The sequence below is a fragment of the Callionymus lyra genome, chromosome 1 (genome assembly GCF_982586985.1).
Source record: "Callionymus lyra chromosome 1, fCalLyr1.hap1.1, whole genome shotgun sequence".
NCBI classification, from domain to species: domain Eukaryota; kingdom Metazoa; phylum Chordata; class Actinopteri; order Syngnathiformes; family Callionymidae; genus Callionymus; species Callionymus lyra.
Genome location: NC_141818.1, coordinates 19293747 through 19320039, shown reverse-complemented (window position 1 = coordinate 19320039; position 26293 = coordinate 19293747). Strand labels below are relative to the sequence as shown.

At 39.6% G+C, this 26293-nt stretch overlaps 1 protein-coding gene across 6 annotated transcripts; it reads left to right on the top strand.

Moving 5' to 3' along the window:
• The first annotated feature begins 452 nt into the window (after positions 1-452).
• gapvd1 (GTPase activating protein and VPS9 domains 1) lies at positions 453-24787 on the top strand. 6 transcript variants are annotated; one of them, XM_087796118.1, is made up of 29 exons: positions 453-591; positions 3845-4063; positions 5360-5627; positions 5717-6289; positions 6370-6453; positions 6561-6695; positions 7861-8053; positions 8574-8654; positions 9493-9647; positions 9791-9920; positions 10900-11025; positions 11119-11292; positions 12595-12732; positions 14320-14454; positions 14973-15092; positions 15301-15375; positions 16256-16602; positions 16669-16756; positions 17524-17556; positions 19140-19211; positions 19292-19429; positions 19502-19628; positions 19710-19822; positions 20021-20180; positions 20260-20447; positions 20512-20725; positions 21954-22026; positions 22140-22337; positions 22961-24787. In XM_087796118.1, the coding sequence occupies exons 2-29, from the start codon at positions 3879-3881 to the stop codon at positions 23099-23101; spliced, it is 4464 nt and encodes a 1487-aa protein (XP_087652244.1). In that variant the 5' UTR covers positions 453-591; positions 3845-3878; the 3' UTR covers positions 23102-24787. The 6 variants fall into 6 exon arrangements, with proteins under 6 accessions (XP_087652244.1, XP_087652252.1, XP_087652238.1 ...); XM_087796126.1 differs by having other exon boundaries at positions 9490-9647; positions 14323-14454; XM_087796112.1 differs by having other exon boundaries at positions 9490-9647.
• The last annotated feature ends 1506 nt before the right edge of the window (positions 24788-26293 follow it).

Below are 26293 nucleotides of genomic sequence, written 5' to 3'. Positions count from 1 at the left end.
CGATAATGACAACCTTGCAGTGACACATGTCGGTTGGATGAGATTTTCAGTATTCCTTTTTTTCCACAGTTTTTTCAGTACAAGGAACAAGACGTTCAAGGGCGTTTCTAAACTGTTGGAAGCCTGTCATCTAGTGGGCACTTTGAGGTATTACTATGTTACCATCTCCCACATTTCTAATGTAATGTTGCTCGAATAAAAACAAATAAAACCATAAATGTAAAAAACTAATTCAAAATGTCGAATTAATTGTTTTGCAAAACACGTTAATAATGTATATATTGCAAAAGCTGAAATGTGATTAGCTATTTTCAACCAATTGCACAAGGAAATCCGGTACATAGTTTTATATCCAGAATAGTTTGGATTTATTTTATTCAATCCTCGTCTGGAGCAGAAATGCCACAGTATTGTCATTGATTCGACATCCAGTGCGCATGCGTCATGCGCAGGTCTCCTCGTGATGACAGTAGATGACAGCTAGGTTTGCTCCAGTGAGAAGCGACCAACAAACAATTGAGTCTGAAGAAATACCTCTATATTCTGTGATTTGACCAACAAAGAACGACCTATACGCGCCACCTACGCTTGGTAAGTATCCTTTTTACTGTAACGCGATGTGCTGCTCATGTTTGGCCACTCAATACCTGGCAACCGTTGGCTAAGCTAACTTAGCCGTTTAGCTTTATTTGCTAAAGCGCCGTATTTGATAAACTGAGGTTCGAAGACCTTTACAATAGTGACATTAGATCTTTTCGTTGACCGGTTTGGCTCTTAACAGTCATATTTTCGTGGAGATTACCTGTAAATTGAGGTGAAATGTTTCCCTTTACTGCCTGGTTTACCAGTCTGTGCTGCCGAGCTAGCCTGTACAGCATTCCTATTTGAAGTACGTTGTCAACAGGAAGACAAGTTAAAATGCACCTTCTATTAGGACTCAAAGGGCATATTATTACCGTTTATTTTGATTACATTACGTCGAATTGTGGTGCGATATTGTCAATGAAGTACTAGTTTCTCACTTCGTTTTACGCCTGGATCAGTTCACTTTGTGGATGTTTAAGTAAAAAGCTTTTGGGTATGAATGTTGTTGGAAGACTTTTAGTTGAACCTAGTGTTTCTCAGCTATTGCTGTGGCTTTATAGAAATATTCTCAGTTAAAAACAAACCAGCACTGTAGATTTCTGATGACCAAGACTCGCTAGACGTGACATTTGATTTGTGATGTTTTGAATACGTATTAACCACTACCTTTTGTTGTATTTTGTTATACTTTAGTATTATTATCAGTATTATTTGAATTTACCCTTTTTCAGTGAAGTTTTTTTTTTCATCGTTACACTAACAATCTTATAGTACAGCTCTTAACTTAAAAGTGCCAATTTAACATTTCTCACCATTTTAGTAATTTTAGATTGTACATATCCAGTAATGAAAATAAACTATAGTATGTAGATTGAATGAACAAAGTCACTTGATTGACTTCATACATGAATAGTTAAAGATTCTGATGTTACGCATCACTTTACTTTAATACACTAATATTTACATGAAAAAATGTGGCCCATCCTTTGTGGCAAAAGTCAATTCATGGTCTAAATCTCAACATTTTTTAAATTTATTTTTGAGGGATACGTTTTTTGGACTAATCACCAATCAGTTTTAATACATAACAATTAAACGGCTATGGTTTGACTAGGGGAAATTTGTTTTTATAAATTTCTGGCAGATCACTGATCCTAGCCATACTGGTCCAAAGTAGGGTTAGGTTAGGTAGAACTTTATTTATCCCTCAGGAGGTCTCCTTCTGGGAATTTCTTTTTCCCATTAGCCACAGCAATACAGCAATTATTCATTAAAAAAAAAAGTCTTGGTTTATATATATGAAGGATTGAATTAAGTTCTAACCTCTAAGCTTCAAGATTAAGGTACACATTTGACAAAAGGTTGCTGTTTAAAACAGCGGTTAGCCTTTTAGAATCGTCTCATTTTTATAAAAGCTGTAGAATTTTTAGAATTCACGTGGATGTGGACAAAACCTCATTCCTTTTGCTTGTTGTTGAGCTTAAAAGTGAGTAAAAGGGAAGTGTGAAGAGGATGTTGCTTTTTCATAGAGTAGTGTAACGGTGTACGTCAAGTGTATTCAGTACCTGTCCTGGAACTTCACCCCAAGCCGGTTAACTCACAGCCTCTACTGGTATGTCTTCCTTTTTCTCTCAGAATGTCTAATGTCCTTAACTGACTAACTCGGGACATTATACTGATTCTCTTGAAGGCCTGACACAGGCATTCACAAAAAGTAGCTAATCTTGCTGCCGGCCACATTGAAGCCAGTGTACGTTTTCACTTCCATCATCAAGTATGTGAGGAATGTGCTTTTAAAGGAACTTGAGTTTAGATACAAAGGCGTTCAGCTATAATCACAGTGAGCTTTTTACCCATTCCCAAATGTACAAAACTTCATTTTTAGGTAATGGATAAATATCTCATATATGTTGCATATCTAAAATAAACTTATTTTGTTCCTGATGAGTAATGAAGGAAAGAAAGACACTTTATGAGTCTCCTGCCCAAACACGTTTGAAACCTAAAGCCTTTATAGTGTGTCCCGATGCTGTAACATTCTACCTTTTAAACTCGCCCCGGGGGATATTACTGGCCAGACAGATCCACAAATATACATTTTCATTGTTTCTGAAATTTGCTTCATCATAATAACATGTATTATAATTTAAATATAATGATTTTTATTTACATTTCAGGAAATCTTAGTTGTGCAAAAAAAGAAAAAGTGTGTTACATTTATTTGATGTGGTTTTATATCCTTATGTATTTTGTCAATACATATCTGCTTATTGTTAACTAAATGCTTTTAAAATCAGTGTTTTGTCCTCACTGTGGGATGAATGTAGGATTGTCTTATTTTACCTAATATTATGTTAACTTAATCCATTCATGGTTTCTGGTGCTTGTATTGTAACAGGTCTTTAGCATCAATCCTGTAAATGTGCCCAACACAATATTTAGACGTATCATCTCCAGTGTTGTCATTCTACATTTGCATGCAAACGGTGTTGCTGAGTTGGCTGTCATTCCCACACCAAGGCTGCTGATTTAGCCCACCGTCTAGTCTCATTCTTCTCTCACAGCCAAGTCTACAGTTTAATCTGTTTTTGTTAGATTAGCAGCCAGCCACAAAGATACTTTTGTTTAAAGCATTCAATAAGGAATCATAGAAATTTCATGCTTTGTGTTTGATTTATATACTCTTGGCATGGTATATTTCCAAAGATGGAGAATCTTTGCATATTCCCTTCTGTAGTGTGTCTTTTGTGTATGTTTTGCTGTCTGTAGGCCAGTTTGTGAGGCATATTGGATTCAAACGATTTTTTTAGAAGACAAAACGCATGTTTGCACGAAGAAGAGGTTGTCTGCTTTCACATTTTTCTTCATATAACTACAGAAAATAGAACAACTTGCTGTTCCTCTAAAGTAGAAGTACAAAATCTTTCTGTAGCTAAAAAAAATAAAAAAAATAAATGTCTACCATCATGCCTGGATTGAATCTCATAATTGAGGCTGACATAATCTTATCCAAGCAGACAAATCTCGTTTATGCGTAACTCTATTGCTTTTCATGCCATGATCTTTAACAGTCATTGACTGCCTTTCTTTGTTAGCTTTTCACACTTTGACTAAATCTGAATAAGAAAATAACCAAAATCATACTTAATGAATAGCTTTTTTTTGTACTAGTTCTTTGCTATAAGTCAGCCCGAGCTGATCTTTATTTTTAGTTCCCCTGAGTTTCTTGAATAACAACTTTGCCTTTTATGTGTTTCAGTTATTCACCTCTCTGCCCTTGAGAACTGGTGAAAATGGTGAAGCCAGACATCCACACTCTGGCCCACCACCTCAAGCAGGAGCGGCTTTATGTGTCGTCGGAGAAACAGCTGATTCAAAGGCTTAATACCGATGTTCTGAAGACAGCTGAGCGTCTCTACCGGGCCGCTTGGATTGCTAAGCAGCAGCGGATCAACCTTGATCGTCTGATTCTTACAAGGTCAGTCAACATCCAGAATCTCTCAATTCAACTTTCTGTGTTTTTAGTTTTAAAGCTTTTAGAGAAATATGTCATGACACTAGGAATAAGTTACCTTATAAGACACAGTGAAAACATTATTTTGATCAGTTTAAATGCATAAACATATTCTTAAGAATGTTAACCTCAATAAATAAGCATTTCCACTGATTTGTATCTGCTATATGTCACTGTGATGACCATATATTTATTTCCTCATTTATCTGTTGTATGACCCATAAGTAAAGAATATAATGATTCAAAATGTAGAGAATAAAAACAAATCTGAAAATAAATTAATAAATTAGAGTAGTTCATCAAATCTTAGCAATGTATTCACATTGACAAAGGTATGTGTTTAAGCCATCCTAATTTAGAACAGAATGGATGCCATAACCCAATAAATGGACTATAAGATTGTGGTTATTTGAAAAAACGGCACAAACGCACAGTAAAAATGCAAAAACTCAAGCAACTGCAAACGCATTCTGGCAGCATGATGCAGCACAGACAGACGAATAGCTTCAAAGCTACTTGGTCCAGTTGCTATTGGTGATGAATTGGTATCCCAAGTTAAGTTTCCAGCTTTTGACGCCTGGATGCAGTTTAATAAGAGGGAGCTTTTGGTTTTTTCACAATTCTAATAACGGTACAGTGATGTATAATGGTTGCATCACTACAATCACACTTCATCGTGGGAGGTAACAGCGGACCACCTCTTCCTCTCCTCTTTGACAACACTATTGATATGTGGAACAGGAGCCCACAGCCTCCTTCTTCCTTCACTGAGAACATTTTTACTCTGCCAAATTCTTCCTCAATCCTGTCCTTTAGTGATGCAACAGTATGTGGAAATCAAATTTATGACTGGATAACTTGATTTTTTTTAGGAAACTGGTTGAAACAGGTATTTTTGATCGTGCTCTGAACTTGAATAAACTCAGTTGTAAGTTTGAATGTCATTCACTTTGAGGTAAAGCAAGGTTTTACAACAGTATATATTAACTGCAAGTGCATTAATATAAATAACATCAACAAATAGGAAAAAAGTGTGAATTTATAGATCATTGAAATATTACCTGTAGGTGTGGTTTGTTTGCTACAATTAGTCCACGATTATTTTCATTTGTTACTCTAGTTGGGTTTAATCAACCATTTCTAGTTTAATCTCTTCTTGAACTTTTCATGTGATTGCTATTGTGATACATTTTCCTGTTATCTATAAGGAGTCTGAAGCATAACACTTGGTTTATGAATATTCTAATGTGTCTTTTACAGTGCTGAAGCATCTCCCGCTGAATGTTGCCAACATGCCAAAATGTTGGAGGACACACAGTTTGTCGACGGCTACAAAACGCTTGGTTTTCATGAAACTATCTACGGGGAGTTTGTGGCCCGGTTAAGAGAGAACCCCAGACTGGTGGCCTCTTGTCTGGTGGCAGGAGAGAGACTGAACCAGGAGCACACTCAGGGGGTCATTCATACCGTCTTCACTTCACTATATGGTAACTGCATCATGCAGGAGGATGAAAGTTACCTGCTTCAAGTGAGTCTCTGAATTTGGTGAAAAGATTATTAAAGCTTCGCTGCTGTTGATCAAACTCTAAAATGTGTACGCTTTTCTGTGACTACCAGGTGTTGCGCTACCTGGTAGAGTTTGAGTTGAAGGAGAGTGACAACCCTCGACGTCTCTTGAGACGCGGAACATGTGCCTTTAGCATCCTCTTCAAGCTCTTCTCTGAGGGCCTGTACTCTGCCAAACTCTTTCTCACCGCCACCCTTCACGAACCCATAATGCAACTGCTGGTGGAGGACGAGGATAACCTGGAGACGGACCCGTCCAAAGTAACAGAGCGCCTCACCCGTGCTCAACAAGAGCGCTTCGGGGAAAAAGGTTCCGATGGCTACAAGCAGAGAGTGCAGGCAGCTGTGGAGGCCAATGAAGCGAAGCTTGTGGCGCTCGTCAACAAGTTTATAGGATATTTGAAGCAGAACACCTACTGCTTCCCTCACAGCCTTCGTTGGATTGTGTCACAGATGTACAAGACACTATCTTGTGTGGAGGGTTTGGAGGTGGGAGAGGTTCGCACCATGTGCACAGACCTGCTGTTGACCTGCTTCATCTGCCCGGCAATTGTAAACCCAGAACAGTACGGAATCATCTCAGATGCACCCATTAATGAAGTGGCTCGCTTTAACCTCATGCAGGTCAGTGGCACTTAGACGGTCGCTGCAGATTTAGAACTAGTTTAGATGCTGACCGTCAGTTTTATTTGTGTATGTCACAGGTTGGTCAGCTTTTGCAGCAGTTGGCTATGGCTGATGATGATGCAGACCCAAGAAGGAAAAGCTCCTTATCTAAATTTGACAAAGTAAGCTAATTCATTCAAATCCACTTCATCTTTTATCAATGTTCTGTGTCATATTATAAAATGCAAGATTTGAAATTATTCATGAAGGTCGTCGTTGTGTCCTCTAGAGTTGTGTGGCTGCTTTCCTGGATGTGGTGATAGGGGGAAGAGCGGTAGAAACTCCCCCCATGTCTTCAATGAACCTTCTAGAAGGTCTCAGTCGGACTGCAGTGTATATAAGCAACAACCAGCTGATGGCACTGGTAAGTCATTTAGCGGTTTATTTTCAACATTTACCATTTGATCTAGACTGTGAAATCATGAAGCTATCTGAAACTTTTGATTTCCCTACCTTGTACCTCAACGCTTCCCAGTGTGCAACTCGTGAATATATATATATATTTATGACCACAGCCATTACCACAGACACATCAAGTCTCACTTCCTCTTTCTTGTAATTTTCAAGCACTTATATGCAACATTAAATATTCTTTATTTTTTGTTCTCTTTGAATGTGTACATCATTCTGTGTGAGTTGAGGTCTGACACTGGCACACATATTTGCCCTTTTGAGTCGTACTATTATTTAATATAAATATTTTTGCAACTTAACACTTTTTAAAATGTATTTTGTAGTCCCTCTCCTTTGCACAGCCTTCTCTATCAGTAGTGGTGAAGGAGGGACAGTACAGTCCCTTATTCTATTCAGTTAGAAAACTTTGTCTCCCTCTACTGAGCAGAATGGATACGTGCAGCTGTCGCCCGTAAAGCAAAAAGCACACCAAGTGCCTTGTTACAAAAAATAAATCTTTTAACAAAAAATAAAATGGGTAATTATGTACATTTTCCTATTTCCAAGCTTGAATTGTCAGTTAAAGGATTGCATGCCTTTGTTCCGACTTGTTGGGTATGACTGGAAGCTAAAAACAAATAAAAATAATTTAGTAGATTGATCATTTGAAAAAATAAGAAAACGAGGAAAAAAGAATGATGGTCCTACTTAGTTTAGTAACTATTCCAGATTCCATCTGTTTGTTTATAAAGTCTATAATAGCTATTTCATTGAATAGTAAAATATTAAATATGAATATTGTGTTGAATCTTTTTGTAATGAAATGAGATCATTCTTATGAAAACCAGAATATTGAAAATATATATATTTGACCTTACAATTATACACATACATGAACCCATGGCCCTCTACTACTTGTGTTATATCAGGGTCAAGGTGGCCCGAAAACAATTGTTTTATTCTTTGTGTGGTCTCGGGTCAAGATGAACAACCCCCGCCACTGCCCTTGACCTAGACGCAACACAAGGGATTAAACAATTACATTTGTTTTTGGGCCTTTGGGTCACCTTGACCCTGAGATAACCCTAACCAGATGGTTCTCAAAACACTTCCGTCTGTGTTTTATGTCTCTGCAGGTGGATTTTGTTCGCAGTGTTACAGCAGGAGACCACCTTCGAGAAGAGGAGCACATGGCCCTTGAGACCCTACTAGCCAATGTACCTCAGTCACAGACTGTGAAGAGCAACAGTTTGGAACTCACCCCATCAAACACCCCCCAGCTATCTCCAGCCACCACTCCAGCCAATAAGAAGAACCGACTTCCTATAGGTAGCTTCTCACTCAGCGCTGTGCTTTAATAGTCTTGAATTCTCGTTTTAGTTTATAGGCTTTTAATCTGAACCTTCTTCTAAAATACCAACTAGACGATGGAATTATAATGAGAAGCAGAATAAACAAGTTGAGTAGTGAAAGGGTTGTGTTTATGGCAAGTTAATGAGCTCCTTCTCAGCTTGTTATGAGGATAATTAGCATGGCCTGGATTGAGGCTCAATTATAGAAATGACAACCAATTAAATTACCAAATATAAATGGACTTATTTTAATTGGAATGGATGGAATAGATGCATCGACTGCCTTCATTAGCATTTTCAAGACAAATGATTCACTAGCACCTCCCTCTTAATTAGAAACGAACCACTCGGGCCTGCTTGACTGAAATATGAAGTTCAAACTTACGGTCTTAATGGAATTCACAGTGCATGGAATACGTTCATCTGAGATATGTATTTTTTTTCTCCAACTACCTACCCTGTCCTTCTGCTTTCCTCTGCTGCCAATGAATCACCAGGACAGCATTTAGCCGCTATAACATCCTGGGACCCTACAAGCACCACTTTGTCTGCTCACATTCCATTAGTAACCCCTTTTGGTGGGTAGCCTGTGAACTGAGGTAGTGCTGGAACTGTGTATCTGTCATGTCACAGTGTTTGGTAACAGCCGTCCAGCATCAGCATGCAACCAGCGGCACCGAAGCCCCCCTACTTCACCTCTAGCTCTTAGATCTGCTTTTGTCTGTGTGCTCTCCAAACGCTTGCTGTGTTTTGACAGTGCTAGTACTCTTCATCTCTCACATTATGGCCGTCACATTCTGAATTTGATTTTAGCTCTTATCAAAATGTTGTGTTGTCTAAACGGTTTTTCTCTTGTTCGTGACCAAGCTCAGCACGACACCTATGACTTGTGGCTTGTTAAATCTAAGCAGTTGATTAGAAATGTTATTCAAATAACACTTGTTTTGGTTAATATAATAAACTACCACTCGTGATTGGTGAGTGGTGAAAGGGTCTTCATGTTTTCATTAAGTGAATGCTACTGTTTTTTTTTTTTAATGTCATCATTGTTCTGTACATTGACACAAACCTACAGCAACCAGTAACATTCCTTACAAGATATTTTTCCATGTTTAGATACAAAGGAGTAATTAAAGCTTTTGTTCAATGTCATGTAGGCTATGTTTGTGATCTAAAGGTTGTGGAATAGCTTTTTAGTCTTAAGTAACACATTTGTTTTTACATACCAGAGGGATTTACTCAAGCTTTTTTGCTTCATCCATTCCCTTTGTTGATTCAGAAAAGCCTACACTAACTTTAAATGTTTTATGTTGCTGCCAGCTTCTACTTGCATTCAACATTTTTTATTTATTTATTCCAAAGTAATCAAAAAGTTGACTATTTTATGCTCAATCATTTTCCCTTCGGAATCAGCAGCTGCTCGAAGTCGGAGCCGTACCAACATTGCCCAGGAGGGGGAGGCAGAGGCCAGTTCCCAAGAGTCTCTGCAGGAACTCGAGCCAGAGGAGGTGCTTGTGATATCTCTCGGAACTGGACCTCAGACCGTCCCTGGAATGATGTCAGAGAATGAGGTAATGTCATTAAAATAATGCCAGAATTTTTACTGAGGATCACAAGATGTTCAACACAAAATCAGATATTCGGATATAAAAGAAAAAAAATTAAACCAGCATTCCATTTTTTTCAATGTCAATCAATGTCTTCTGCTGTTTAGGTTTTGAACCTGCAGATGGCTGACGGGACCCATGGAGACGGACATTCTGATGACTCTAAGCTGCATGGAAAGCCAGACAAAACCCTGCGCTTCTCTCTCTGCAGTGACAATTTGGAAGGCATCTCAGAGGGCAAGTGTGCTTCATAACCTCCCAAAATATCAACACATTTAAGAATAGATAAGTAGCTCTCACAGCCACCTTGTAACTAGACCATCACTGTTGCCTTGGGTGTTGAATGTCCAAATTCTGGTGGACGGATAAATTCATAGATTCAACTTGAGTTATGAGAGTGATGGTGTAAACGGCAGTGATGGGTTGAAGAAGCTTCATGAAGTAGCCTACTTTTTCAGAGTCCAATATATAGAACTCAATGTAATACTGTATAATGTATTCCTTTATATGGCTATGCTGTTCAAACTTCACTTTGCGCCACCTTACTCTAAAAATGAGACTGATTCATGAAGCTTCATCCACCCACCTCTAGCGAACATTTATATTATCTTAGGACATAGTAGAAGGATCAACAATTTGTTAATTGTTAATTAGCTAGTATTTTTTTTTAAATACACAATGACTTTTAGGAGCTAGACATTTTTAAAGCAACAATCCCAAAGTTTTAAATTATTCTTTCTGGCTTCCTCGTTGTCAGAAGGAATAACTGAAATGTTGTGCACACTCTGTTGCTTTGTTAAATACTTAATGTGTAAAAAAATAGAGGAACTGTTGCTTCAGTTTCTTTTTTATCTTCCTGGGAACTTCAGAAAGTCTCTGAGTATTTCATATGAATACACTATATCAGCCCTACTGCTTGTAAGATATTTCAATCATGGTGGAAGTATTAAGGTATTAAATGTTAGGTATTGATTTATCTTCATCTCGTTAAAATTTCAAAATAAAATGCAGTTGTTCACTTAATGTAGAAATGAAACTATTCATACTATGTCTATACGAAAGAGCAACATTATCACCTCATGTAAGATTCTTTATGTGCAATGTGGATTAATTTTCTGTAACACCCTTGATTGAACAATGAACAAAAGAGTTAGTTTTTTTCAAACGACTAGAACATATTTTCATTAATAAATAAACCCACATTTCTTTTTCTTAGGTCCGTCAAATCGTTCCAATTCTGTTTCATCTCTGGATTTGGAGGGAGAGTCTGTCTCTGAGCTTGGAGCTGGACCCTCCGGCAGCAACGGTGTGGAGGCTTTACAGCTTTTAGAGCACGAGCAAGGTAGATGCCCAAGTTGAACTATTTTTAGATTTTTATTATTTGCCTTTATAGGAAATTTATATACAGATTCTAAATGATTCTTTTCGCACCAAGCCACCACTCAAGACAACCTGGATGACAAGTTGAGGAAGTTCGAGATCAGGGACATGATGGGATTGGGAGATGACCGAGACATCTCTGAGACGGTCAGCGAAACCTGGAGCACTGATGTCCTGGGCAGTGATTTTGACCCCAACATGGATGAGGATCGTCTGCAGGAAATAGCAGGTAAGATTGTGAGATTTTTACCTTATCCTAAGTTTAAATATTAAACTCTTAAAGTTGAATCCCTCTTAAATTTAGAGTCACTTTTTAATTCACACTTCCATCCTTCAATTCACTTCTCTCATTGCCTGCTGCACACCTCTGCCTCTCCTTTCTCGCTGTTCCTCCCTCACTCCATCTGACATTCATTCAGTCCCTGCAGTCTTATTGACCTTGGTTCCTTCTCATTTGCATCCACCATTTTTCATTCTTCGGAATATGGCGTTGGGGGACTTTTCCATCATTAAGTGAATTTACAGTGATTTCCTTATGTGTTTTCTCCAAGGGATTGGGTTATGAGATGCACATTAAATATCCATTAATACCTCATTATCCCACTGATAAGATTACCATGATAATGAGGCAGAAATTCTAATTGTTTCACTTCTTGTTGTGCCAGTCATTTAATCATCCACCTGAAAGACAAGTACTCTGTGCCCCTACCTTGAAGACTGTAAACACGGACAGCGGGGTAGAACTCTCCCACCGCCAATAAGAGACTGGACGTTTGCCGGCATTAGCATGCATGGTAGCTTGGATGCTAGCATCTTTTTGGTAAAAGAGTAATATAAAGGCAGGATAGACTTGGGTGGGTTTATAAACAGGTTTATTTTTCAGCTTTGACTTCAACTATGTCATTAGCTCTTTGTTCTTCTAACCTTCAAATTACTCATTTAAAAAAAAAAAAAAAAGGCAAAATGGCAAAAAAAAAGAAAGATGAAGGGACTCTTTGTGGAACCTTGGTGCGCACAGGGGTGCGGTAATTTGTTTATGAGTAATGTTAGACATAACCACCGGCTCAATGTCACGGCTCCAGAGGCCAGGGCCAGGTGAGATATCGCCATTAACCTTTAACCTTGAGCCCCCTGTTATATGTCCTTGGAGGCTGAGCCATTTGCAGGATCAAACCTCGTCCTGTTAACTTCTATTAAAATCTCCTCACCAGTGAAATCTTCTGTACATATCCTTCTCTTTCTACTCTCAGGATGAAAAAGTTACGACTTAAGGCAGAAACATAATGGAGCACTTTTAATTAAACTGTTGCATTAATGGCACAAAAATGGTCATTCAGCTTATTAGTCATAAAGATGTTTTCTCATTTAATTTTATGTACTGCGCACATTAAACGTTTGAATAATTTACAACCACTTATTGAGTAAAATGTATCCTGTTAAATCCTATAAAATAAATGTTGCAGCTCTGACTAGTGTTTTCTGAAAATGCAGTTGAATAGATCTGTTTATTCAAAAGTCTTTCCTTGTTCAGGGGCGGCTGCAGAGAACATGCTTGGCAACCTGCTGTGTCTACCTGGCTCAGGCTCAGTCCTTCTGGATCCCTACGGCTCGACAATCTCGGAGACCACAAGCGAGGCCTGGAGTGTAGAAGTCCTGCCGAGTGACTCAGGTGGGTTCCCCCGGGTTAATTTTCTCATCACTGGCCGTCCCCTTGTTTCTTTGTAAACCTTTAACCAAAACTTTCTTTTGAATCTGTTTTTTCACTATTTTTCACTTCTATCTTCGTCAACCCAAGTTTCAAACATTTACAATATGTCCTGTATATTATGCATCAGTGCTACGTGTGCCTTGAGTCACATGTGTCAAGTCATTTTTTGTTGCCTGACAGATAGTTTGCTCAAAGTAGATTCATATTAAAAGTTTGTGGAAATGTACACTTTTTTTCTCATTGTGCACCTCGGATAATAATTAAACTGTATATGGTATGATTTGAATCTGACTGTCTGCCTCGTTTGAGCCTCAGAAAGTACAAGTTATGAAATCATTTGAGGCTACATTAGCCTCTAGTAATTAAATCATATTTTTAAATATGCTATTTCTGTCCCTTCAGCCATATTTCTTTCCTTTTTCCTTGTTTTATGTTTACTAACGAGGTTGGTTTCCATTTCCATGCACAACATCATGGCTTCCCAATTATATTCAGTCATTGGTCAAGTAACTGGTAGACCGACAGGTCCATTGTGCCTGTACACTTCATGCATATTCTACGTAGTAGATTGTTCTGGTGATTTAAACACCAGATGTGGTTTGACTACATCCTATGAAAAAAAAAAAAAAAACGGCTCATGCATCTGTCATTATATTCATACGCTCCTGCCTTTCAGGGCAGATCTGTGCGTGCCAGTAAAAGGCAGCTCAGGTGCCTCAGAGGGACCAGCAGGTGTGTTTGCACCTGTGGCGATGCAGAAGGGATGGAAGCACAAGGACAGCAGCTGTCCTCAGTCACTTTACATGTTGTCAGATTCTTTTTTTGGCGACACCATACATTATATCGCTCAAAAGACTGCTGTGCACATTTCGACTCTTCTTAGGACGCACTTAACGCATCACTTGTCCCACTTAAGAGTTCCCAACATGCCATTATGCAGGTATTAAAAGATCTCTGCTGCCTACCCACAACATACTGACCCTAATATTTTTTACTAAAATGCTTATTATAAAAGTATTTACTTGAGCAGCATGTGGCTCGAGTTAATAGAAGCCCCACCACTGTGTGGAAATGACATGCATGAGCGTCTTGATTGCTTTCTGTTCCTATTGCCGCCCCTGTTCAACACAGTAACGGCTCGATTGGAGGTCTTCCTTTTGAGTTGAGGGCTTGTTTCATGGTTCAGCAGCAGAAAACTACACTCTGAAGAGTACTTTACTTTCACATTATTACTAACGAGCATGCAAATGAGTAGCGTTGTTAATACGGAGCCTATGGGTTCCAACTAACAACAACTCCATTGGGCCGCGCCAGAATTGGCCGCTCTGGCTTTATGGTTTTGTTTGCCAGTTATGAGGGATAATAATGTTCCTTTCATTGATTTCATGCATATGTGCTCACTTGACTTCACAATAATAATTACAAAGAAGGGTGTGAATTGTGAGGGAGCGGTTTAGACACTAAAATATTTATATATCTTCAGGTAATTAAGTACAAATGGTCAATAGGTCGTTTTACAATATTTAGATTTTTTTGGTTAATTTTCAGAAGCCCCCGACCTGAAACAAGAGGAGCGGCTGCAGGAACTGGAGAGTTGTTCAGGTGTAGGCAGTACATCGGATGACACGGAAGTCCGAGAGGTCAGCTCAAGGCCGAGCACTCCAGGCCTTAGTGTTGTCTCAGGTATGACTCTTTTTATTCATCTCTTACTCACGAATATGCTATGTTTTATAAAAGCAACTTTTTAACTTTGCTACCCCCACCCCACCTCACATCTTCAAAAGTTATTTATTATAATGCCATGTTTTTATCTGTTTTATTGTAAAAAGGGACTTGTGCTACGCTGCTGACATGTATGAAGTAGTAGTCTAGATTAGGAAACCAGCAGTGATGTTCCTGCCTCAGCACACATGAAAATGTCCCGCAGGATTCTGCCGATGGATCGTGTGTATCCGATCATCACTCTTGCTCTTCCACCAAACCCCGGGGACCTTCCGCTACCAATTTAGGGTCCCAACTGAGTTGGTGACTGTGTGATGCTATATAGCAAAGGCTGTTGAGATAAAAAAAAAATCAGGTTTTCTTCTTATGCAAAAACTCTTTGCTTTAAAGTTGCCATCCATGTGAGGCTTTTTGCAGTCCGAGCTGACTTGGAATTCCTCTGATACTACCTGTGCTGTGTGTTTGCGTGAATGTTACAGGTATCAGTGCGACCTCTGAAGACATCCCTAACAAGATTGAGGATCTGAGGTCGGAGTGCAGCTCAGACTTTGGAGGAAAGGACTCGGTGACCAGTCCAGATGGAGAGGAGTCAGGCCATGGTAGGAGCGTGTCACATCCCTGCTAGCAATCTTGTGTGTTTTTAACTCATTCAAATGATTGATCGCTGTCACCCGCACATCTGGCAACAATATCACAACACATATGTGCTAACAAGTCTTTGAAAGACTCTTAGTAAGGATGTCCTAGTTTACATTTAAGGTTTTAAGTTATGTTGCTAGTTGTTTTACATCTTCTTGTTTTTTGCAGGATCACACAATCTGACATCTCCACCATCACAAGCAGATTCTCTGCTGGCCATGTTTGATCCCCTTTCTGCTGAAGGTAATTTTTTTTCCTAGATTACTGGGCAATGTAAAATTATAAGTACAATTTTCTTCATCTGGTCATTTCATATACTAAAAAACGCAAAATCCTTCCCATATTTCGGGGATTGCCAATGATGGGTGGGGGTTGTGTTTCTGTGGCAAGGTGAAAGGATGACAGGATGGGAGACCTCACCCCGAGCTTTCTGGCAATGTTCCCCTGTCCCACTGTGCTCATGGCACAAGGTTGCCATTGAAAAGCTTTTCAGGAGAGAATCTACCCTTGGAACAGGTGGTCCGACTACAACAGGGGCTCAGCTCTCACCAACCTCTTTTTGTTTTTTTAATTCTCTTAAACATTTTAAATGTTTTTTCATTGCTTGTGTGGTATTTATTGTAAATTTTTATACATACATGGGGAACAAGTGTTTAATGTAAGAGTAATTTAAAGCAATTAAAATAAAAATAAATGGTTAATTATGGAGTTAATGCATATATAACGTTTACCCATTTACTTCTGCACAAGAGAAATTGCGCTTTTGACCTTCTCTGTTCTAAGCCAACCACAGTATTTGTTAAAACTTAATTTGTAAAGTGACATCAAGAATCATGAATTTTGGACGAACAAAATAGTTAGCAGACCAGGTTATGTTGAAAAGATTCAACCATGGATTAAAGGATGTCTAGCATTAGCAAATATACAAACACAGAGCAAGCTTAAATGGGGCACATCTTTTATATTCACATTTCTGGATCTTCCTAAACTGTCAGTTGACTCCACTCTGGGGAAAACATGTTATATATTCCGTAAACTCCCCTTCAACGGCGAAAGAGCATTGATTTGAGGTTTTCTCTTGCACAATCATTTGAGTATCCTTTTTTTGTTATTTTTTAAATAGGCTCCTGCACTGGAACAATAGTGAGACCCAAAGTGCACTATGCAAGGCCTGCTCACCCTCCACCCGATCCACCCATCCCTGAAGCATGTGCCCTGGGACCAGACACCCGCCACTCTATGTTCACGCCTCACAGTCTGGTCCAAGCTGAGCTAGAAAGCACAAAGCAGCGCCACTCTTTCCCGGACAGGTTGGTGCGTAGCCGCAGCTCTGACGTGGTGTTTCCGGGCCGCCGGCCCACCAGTGACCCGGGCCTCAATCGACGTGTGGCTGTTGAAGAGCGAGACTCTGCTGGACCTTTCACTTCAGGACCCTCATCGTCACCCAGCAAGGACTCCCTGAAAGGAGAGGTAGCCAGAATCACGAACAACCTTTGTAATGATGATTTGTTGTTGACTTCATATTTGTCTTCAAAGGTTGAGGACAGGAAGGACAGTGATGATGAGAAGTCTGATCGCAACAGACCCTGGTGGAAGAAACGTTTTGTCTCAGCAATTCCTAAAGGTAGACCTGATCATTTGATTCATTTCCCTTGATATAAACGTAAAATAAATTAACTTGGCGTTCGTTAAGATGGATGTTTGAAGGCGCTGCCACTTTGTTTATTGTTGCCGCAAAGCTTGACATGGTCTTAATCACAAGTGACGTGGAAATATCACTCTTTAAAGAGCACGGCAACAACAAATATATAACTGGGAAAAGACAAAGTTGATCAATGCTGTGTTCTCCGGGGTTGATGTTCCAGTCGGAAAATGATGTTTGTTGTTGTTTGAAGTTACTCTAGAGAAATGTCCAGTCCTTTTTCTCCCACGTCTCACATGCCGCAGATTTATATGGACTTTTCAAAAGTCATCAGTCATGGGAGGCACTTAGATTGTATGGCTGCAGCCCTCCCAGCAGTGCTGTCACCCACTAGCTAATGGTCATTAGATGGACCTCTCTGTCATCAGAGCTGATAGATGACACTTCTCTTGTTGCACTTCTCTTGAACCATCTCTCATACATCTGGGAAATAATGAGCTGTGGCCACTTTGAATGACTGCTTATTACTCTCCCAGATAATTGTGTTTCTTAAGTAAACATTAAATTGATATCCATAAAGCTCTGGAAGGGTGTCCAAGTGTTAAACAAGCCAGCCTGGAAGTTAAAGCAGTCTCCTGCCAAACTGTCGCGCTCATCCCGGCGCTTTGCATAGTGATGCACCGTCAGCTGTCCTACTGAGTGGCAGCCTCTGTGTGAAAGGCCAACCCTGTCTGTTGTGTTCCTCACAGTGCTGTATTGGACGGCAGAGAGTGATGTCCCAGGTAACACTTTCATGCTGTCGTCATTAAGCAAGCTTTACTGCTGGAGCCAGTGGCTGCGTGCCGTCCTGCTTTGTAGATTGTTGCCTTAGAGCAGTAGACCTGTGATGTGACATTTTCTATTGTGAGAGTACACATTCCCCTCTGTTCATCAAAGCTTCCATCTTACCTCCCTTGAGTTTACCTACCTCATTTTGCCTCCATTTTGGTTTGTAAAGTATCCAGAATATCAGAGTGAATACTTCAGCCAGTCTGTCCTTGGACAGTCACACAATAGTTTGTTCAGACTTGCATTAACAACGGCTACACAAGCTGGATACAAACACTCGGAAACACTGCCTGGTGTCTGAATAAAAATAGAGGGCAGAGTATAGTATTTTTAAGTAATGTAGGAGAGTTTCAGAGTTGTGTGCTGTTTGATTAAGAGTTGCTCATTTATGTTAATCCTGTTAAGATTCAGCTGAAGAACATTGTCGACACCATTATAAAAGCCAACCTCAGGCTTTTTAAATCACTTTCCTGATGTGTTCACCTCAAGACTTCACGGTCCACATTCTGGACTGAAACATATGATCTCACTTCCTGTTAAACCTGGTGTAACAAGGTTGTGATTCCCTTAAACACACATCCCAAGATAGTAGCAAACACTGACACACACAACCTCACACAGATACACAAACACAACACAACATGTGTTAGTTGTACCACACAAACCCACAACCTTTGGGTTATGGGTTTGTGTGGTACTACTAACATAAAAGAAAACAAGCTCACACTATTGACCCCAACATACACACCACCCCATCACACCCATACATAAGAACGGGTACACACCACCCCAACACTCCACAACAACTCATTAGGAGCAGGACCTCATACACACACCACACCTACACAGAAATGTTCCAACACACCAACACAAAAACAAAAAAACACACTACACCAACACAGAAACAAATGAAAACGCATGCCACCACCCCAACTCACCACTGACCCCAACACAAAAATGTACACACACACCACCACAACACACCATAGAACCCAACACAAAAATATAAACGTGTACCAAAACACACCAGACTTCTGTGTTTACATTGCTTAGGTAATTTTGGAGTTGATTGAATACATTTTAGGTGCACTGCAATCTACAGCTCAACGGCTTTTGTGGTCATTGGATACAAGTTAAGACGGCGACAGTAGTAAGTGGAGCGTGGTGAACAGGACAGGGACTTAAATCAGCAAAAATTTTGACATTCCTAAAAAGGGTCATCGTACAACGATGGCTGTTGATGCACGTCTGGACAGTAGCCAAGTGTCTGATCTATCGGTCAATAGAATGTCTAAAGTATGACTGAAGATGGACCTATTGTCCCTGATGTTTCAATATTTTTTGATATTCTGATTTAAGTTTTTTTTAACTTTGAATTATACATCTTGCCTTCCTACACTTGAGTTCATGATCCATCTTCCTATTATCCATAGACAAGCAATAATAACATGCATAAGACATAAATGGCTTCAAAGTAGTAGATCATGGATTCATTCGTCATTTTTCATTTAACGACATAATCTCGTCTATGTCACAGCTCCAATTGCAGCTTTTCGAAAGCGGGACAAGCACGAGAAAGATGAAGTTGCTCAGGAGAGAATTTCACAAGGTTGGTTAGCTGCTGCTCACGCTGTACTCCTGGGTCACATGTGTTATTGTGAGATGTATAAATGTGTTTTATATTGATAGTTTTAGCAGACGACCCCCTACCACGGCAGAGCTCGCAGGCGCAGGCTGCCGAAGACATCCTGGACAAGTACAGGAACATAAAGAGGACCAGCCCCAGTGAGGGAGCTGCTGCTGGATCTTCTTATGACGGTGCAGGAGGTCAGGACAACATGTCACTCCAATATCCTGCAGTTTTATACTCTTTTTGTTCATTTTTTGGGTCTTTTTCAGATCTTTGCACCGAGGACAGCATGCACGATTCCCCAAGAGAAGATGGACTGCAGAACATCTCAACAGAGGATCTTCCAGACTCTGCAAGTCAGACAGCGCATCAGCATGACTCCAAGTTCTCTTTCAGGTCTGCTGAAACAAAGAGTTTATTTTTGCAACCCTTGTTGTTTTAATATTGTTTTTTTTTCTTATTGTATGTTTGCAACAGCGACGCAAAGAAGAAATTGAGGTTGGCTTTGTGCTCGGCAGACTCAATAGCTCTTCCCATTATGACCCCTGCCTCAACAAGGAATGGTCTACCAGATCACATGGACCCAGAAGGTGATAAATATGTACACATGAAGTGCAATTAAAAGATCTGGAAAATAAAATGATAAGAACAGTTGTGGAATAATAAGGAAACTTCTCAGAGTAGAAATAAAAAAGAAAACAATTGTACACATTTCTAAAGCTTAGTAATATTGGTGCTTTTCAAATAATAATGAGTTATGTGTAACGATTTACTGTTTTGTTTCCTAGACAATGAGATTGTCTGCTTCCTGAAGGTCCAGCTCGCGGAGGCCATCAACCTCCAGGACAAGAACCAAATGGCCCAAATCCAGGAGACCACGCGCTGTGTGAGTCGCTTTGACTCTCGCACCTGCAGGAAGCTGCTGGCAGCCATCGCCGAAGATTACAGGTGATGATAACAAAAGCAGGTGGAAGCAGCAGTCTGGAGTTAATGACGACATTCTTCTCTTCGTCTGTGTTATTTTTAGAAAACGTGCACCGTACATCGCATACCTCACCCGCTGTCGTCAGGGTCTGCAGACCACGCAGGCCCATCTGGAGAGGGTCCTGCAGAGGGTGCTGCGGGATAAAGAAGTGGCGAACAGATACTTTACCACCGTCTGTGTCCGGCTGCTTCTGGAGCACATGGAGTCCAAGATGCTGGACTTCATCAAAGGTTTGTTCAGTGGATGAATGTTTAACACCAAACTTGTCTTACTTTTTTTAATTGTGTTTGTCAGCGTTTCAAGCTTGTACAGCGTCCGATGACAAGACGGCAGCAGTGGAAGACTTTCTGCGCTACTTGTACGGTGCCATGGCCAGTGATGCCATTTGGCAGTACGCGAGCGAGGACCAGCTGCAGGATGCCCAGATGGCCATCGAGCGCAGCGTCATGAACCGCATCTTCAAACTGGCCTTCTCCCCCAACCAAGATGGAGACATTCTCAGAGACCAGTGAGTGTCAACCATCTACAAATCACTGTTACTACTATTTAAAAATTTGGACAATTACTGTTTCAATCATTATAAACTGTGACATTTGTGAGGAGCTGTCAAACCAAAAGCTACAAATTAATTAAAAAAGGGTTTTAATAGAAGTAACAAGAACCCAAGAAAATAGATAATGTTCCAAGAAAGGATATGGAAGGGCGTAGTTATACTGTGACAGTGTTAGAAGTAGCTAAAATTTTTATTTAATTTTACATCAATTAATTCTAAATACTGTAATTTTCCATTGATTTGCATTGAACCCTGCAGCTTATGGAATAATGTGCATAGTGTGTGGATTGTTATGGTTGATGCAGGTACAGCTAAGAACAGGTTGAACAAGTAATGTGTGGACAAAGACGGTAGTTTTCACCAACTGCTGCTGACATAGAAGAATAAAAACAAGTTAGATCTGGCTGTTGAAGAAAGAAATGGAGGTCGAGAGATTGAAGAGATTGAGACATCTGCATACAAAGAAATGACTCAAAGATATAAGACGACAGAAGATTTCAGAAGAAGTTGAGGCAGATGACCTGATAGAAATAAAAAAAACAACTTTTCTGACAGGCTGGTTATGTTTTTATCGTACTGCCATTTTACTAACACAGTTATAAAAAAATAATAATTTAGTTTAAAAAGTCTCTGTGTGCTTTATGTGTAAATACCTTGTGTTCCTTGTGTTTTATAGACAGTTGCAGCATATATATGTACACATTATTTTTGCTTTTTCCATTTAATTATCAAGCATATAGGTGCTTTAAATCACAGTGTGTTTTGTTAAAAAAAATGAATGATAATCGTAAAAGAACTACCGGTATGTAAAATACATGTAAATATCATAAGCACGCTTTGTTTCAAATTGTATTTTTCTTTTGAATTGTCAAATGTAAAAGGACTTTAATAATATAACGAGTGATGAATAATGATACTAGTAAAAAAAACCTACTGTAACTTCTTAGTTACCAGTCAGAAACATGGACATCTCTGACCTCAAGAGGGTCAACTCACTTTGACCAATTGTTGTCTGAATGAGCAAAGTTGGTTGATCCCAGGAAATGTTGCATTGATATACAACAGACACTTTGATTTGTTTGTAGAAGATTTGTTGCACATGAAAAAAGCTGCAGAAATTCTTGCTTGTAGCAGAAGATGAAAAAAAATTGTGAGGTGTTGAACACTGTTTTTCTCTCTTCAGGCTTTTCTTTGAACATATCCAGCGCCTCACCAAAGTTGTGACGGCGAATCATAAAGCTCTTCTAATCCCTGAGGTATTCCCTTAAAATAGCACCATTGTTTGTGTAGATGTACCACCTCTGTTTCTTCTTAGTATCAACTCATGTTCTTTTCTTTTTTCTGCTCCTCCTCCCTGCTCTGGCTGCAGGTTTACTTGAAGGAAGCGCCCTGGCCCTCCGCTCAGTCCGAGATCAAGACCATCAATGCTTACAAGACCCCCAGAGACAAAGTCCAGTGCGTCCTCCGCATGTGTTCCACCATCATGAACCTGCTCAGTCTGGCCAATGAAGACTCCGTCCCCGGGGCAGACGACTTCGTCCCGGTCCTGGTCTTCGTCCTCATCAGAGTAAGTTGGAAGAACGTGGATGAGTGTGTTGTAGTGATTATGCTCTTGAACGAGCTCAGTTGAGGAAATGCTTCCTTTTAATAGAAGTCTTGTAATGAAAGCTTGAAAAATATATTTTTGAGGCAGATCAAAGGTAAATAACAATATGAATATGGAAAAAAGTAACTTTCAGGTTTCACTAAGTAGAAACTTGACATATTCACTGCCGATTTTGTTTTTGTTGATATTTATACGTCATATCTTTATCAATTATTATGATCGGAACCTCAATTATTTATTAGAAATTGCAGTATTTTTATATTAACCTGATGGTCAAGAGTTTCTTGCGTGTTTCTTAACCAAAAAAATATGATACAAACATATATAGATATATTTTTATATATATTTTGTAAAGAGTGCAATAATCATAAGTTGCTTCTGTTTTGGTGAATGTTTGGTTCTCCGTGTTACAAGATTGACCTTAAATGAACGGATATTTAAGTTTGTTGAAGAATGTTGATATTGTTTAATAGCTCGCTCGTCCTTCCACGTATTTACATATTCATGGTCGGACGTGTACGGCGTAGCGTGAGATTCCTTCAGCGGCTAATTTGGGAACCATCTTCACGTCTCCTCCCCTCCAGGCAAACCCGCCCTGCCTGCTGTCCACCGTTCAGTACATCAATAATTTCTACGCCAGCCGGCTGAGTGGGGAGGAGTGCTATTGGTGGATGCAGTTCACCGCGGCGGTGGAATTCATTAAGACCATCGACGATCGCAAGTGAAGCAGAACAGCCACCTGTACGGGCAGACTGAGGGGGAAGGAGCCGCGAGACTGGGAGTCTTCCCAAACAACTGCACCTCGCACCCCCTCCTCTCCTCCGCCTGCCTCTCTTTTGTATAGTGTGTACATAGCCAGAGACGATGAAAGATGACAAAATATATATTACTGTACGTATGTGGAATAAATCCAGGTTTTAGCCGTTGTGGGGGCGCGGCAATCGGGGAAAATTATCATAATGACGTTTTTGTTTTCTCTCTCCTTTAATCTTTAGGTGTATCATATCGTAAAGAAACGTTGGGGGTCTTCATTTAGAGTTTTCAAGACAATTATAAAAAAAATAAAAAAAATCATTAGTTAAAGCTTCTTAAAGGGACCAGATTGTTGGTGTGTTTCGGTGAAGGTCTTCCAGTTCCAAAATGTCCAAACTAAAGCTAAGAATGGAAGATCAAAGGCAGCATATTGATTGTCCGCTTGTATCTCTAAGGGCCACTGATCGATATCATTCTAGCTAGCTAGCCGGACGGACGAGGCAACAAAGCACTGAGTTTGGAAGATAAACAGGGTCGGCTTTTCTCCAGCTAACAAGTGGCATTGACACAAATATTGAATATAGTGCCTTTGAAGCAGGGGCGCTCTCTACTGGTAGCTAATTTTTATTTCCACCCCCCCCAAAAAAATTCACACCTCCAATTAGCCTGGCACATTAAACCAAGGGACCGTCTGACAGCCAGAGTATCACTGAACCTGATGTCAAACCGTGAATTGTTGAACAAAGACCTTTTATTTTCCCAGTTTTGTGATATTGCATGTTAACTATTGGTTGTTGGCGCTCTACCTCCTCCAACAGTTGAAGAAAGGGACTCATGTTCACGTGCACTTATTTATTTTTTGCTACTTTGCTGTGCTGTGTCAGTTCTAGAACAAGCATGTCTTCAACAAACCTGAAGATTTATTTTCGTGCCACATGTACCATAGTTTGACCTTTTCCTGGTGTGACTGACAGCACAACAGTCCAGCAAATAATCAACTCTATTGATTTGTTAATGGGTTTCTCTCTAAAGTACAAGTTTAATTTGTGTGTGTGTGAGTGTGTGTGTGTGTGAGAGGTCACCAGCTTCCTCTCGCATGTGGACACTGAGCTGTATGTTCTCGTGGTGACCAGTAGGGCGCGTCTTTAACAGGCCAGTTAGAAAAAAAGGTGGGGGGGGGGGTTCTTTCTTTGCAAATCTCAACTGGATGATCTATTTTGCACAGAACGTGTTCGACGGGGAGCATTGCATCCTTAGACTAGATTATATTTGAATTAAACAAACACAAAACACGACTGTTGCACCTCAAAAAAAACAAGTTGTGTTTGCACTTTTCCTCTGATCATCATGATTAGAAAACCAGTTCAAATTCTCTGATGTCACTGAAACGATTTCCCCGTCTTTAAAAACGGCAACTAATTCAACATTTTATACGATTAAACGATGTGATCTTCCTTTTTAACTCCGCCCTCCTAAGCTTCAGTGCTCTGCTCCCTGTTCAAGTGTGTGGAAACTGTTTTTGAGCATCGGGAGAATTGAACATCTAATTTTAATTGTGAGCTTGCACAAATATGACATGCGGGGTCAGCCGGTTTGTCTTTACTGTGATTAATGCATAATGTAAATCTTTAAAGAAACAATAAAAGGTGCAGAACTTTTCCATTTTTGTTGATTTTTTTTTTTCCCCTCCACTATCCTTGGTAAATCAATGTTATTCGCTTTATTTGCCTACATCGTTGAACACTTAAAACTATGTAACACTGAATGGAGAATCATCTTAAAAACCGACAAGGTATGGTAACTAACATGTATAGAAACTTCATTGGTTAGACTGGTTCTTCTAGTTGGTAAGTTTTGCCATTGTGTACTTTTCCCCTCAATAACTGTTCTCTTCATATCCTCATTTAGAGCCACCTCTTTCCACCCTGTCTCCACTTGCCTCTTCACCTTTTTTTCCCCCAAAACCTACAAGAATAAAACATGGTTTGGGAAAAAAACATGTTACATTATATCATTTTCTTCACATGAATACAATGTCTATAAAGTGACAGCACAGTGGCGAAGACATTCCTAAAATGTTTAGATTTTATTTTTCAGGTTTTCTCTGGTTTCCTCCCACAGTCGAACATAGAGACGAAACCCTACATTTTCTGTTTAATCTGTATGTGTGCCTGTAATTGGTCGACTGTTCAGAGTGTACCCCAAGTAGCTTGGACAGGCTTAAGTCACCAGCAATCCTATGATTATAGGACAATCAGTTATTATATTATGATGGTAAAATTATAAATGGGTGAAGTGCTTTTATAATGAGTAAAAGGGTTCATAAAAGCACACAATTGTTATAGAAAATCGATCTCTTTTCTCCAATTTAGCTTTAACATACAGTAACAACTACTCAACCTTGCAGGTCATAATATAAAAAGGTTTTCAGACATGTTATTAAGGAAAGATATGAATCAAAGACGAGTATTAAAAGATAATATGTTGCTCTTCAATCATAGATTTTTTCTTTTTTTCAAGGCCTCAAACGACTCCAATTCTAGAGCTTCATGAGTAAAACTTGGATGCATGTGAAACAACTGGTAAGAAAGATGATCTATTAAAGAAAATAAATGCTGGAAATGTAGTTCTGCACTTTAATGCTTTAACATTAAAGCCCCTGAAATGAACATCTTAAAATAAAGTGGTAAATTTCCATCCAATGTGAGAATTGTTGGTTCCTGATCTTCTGCTGAAATTATTTTAACCTCAGTTTGCATTGGTCATGGACCAGAACCAGCATCTCTCAATCCATGGTTCTTAGCAAGACCAGTATGGACGAGGTGTTTCTACCTTATTCAGCATCTTAGATTAAATTGTTGTTGAGGATTATTGTGGTAACCGTGGTGTGAGTGGAGGAGCTTCTAAGCACAGATTTAATTTCTGCTGACAAGGATAATAATTGGCGACCCTCGCCTCAGTCTGAGACCCCTCCTTGCTGCACCAATTGTCTCAAGAAACCCTGCTGGTGGGATCCAGGCGTCCCCCGATGACGTCTCACTATTGTTCATCTCTATTCTATCGGTAATTAGCAGCACGAAGTCACACCAGGAGTCGCCTGGAAGTTCATCTCTGATACAGTAAATACTGTGGTAAATATTTACAGGTGATTCCAGGATTCTGTT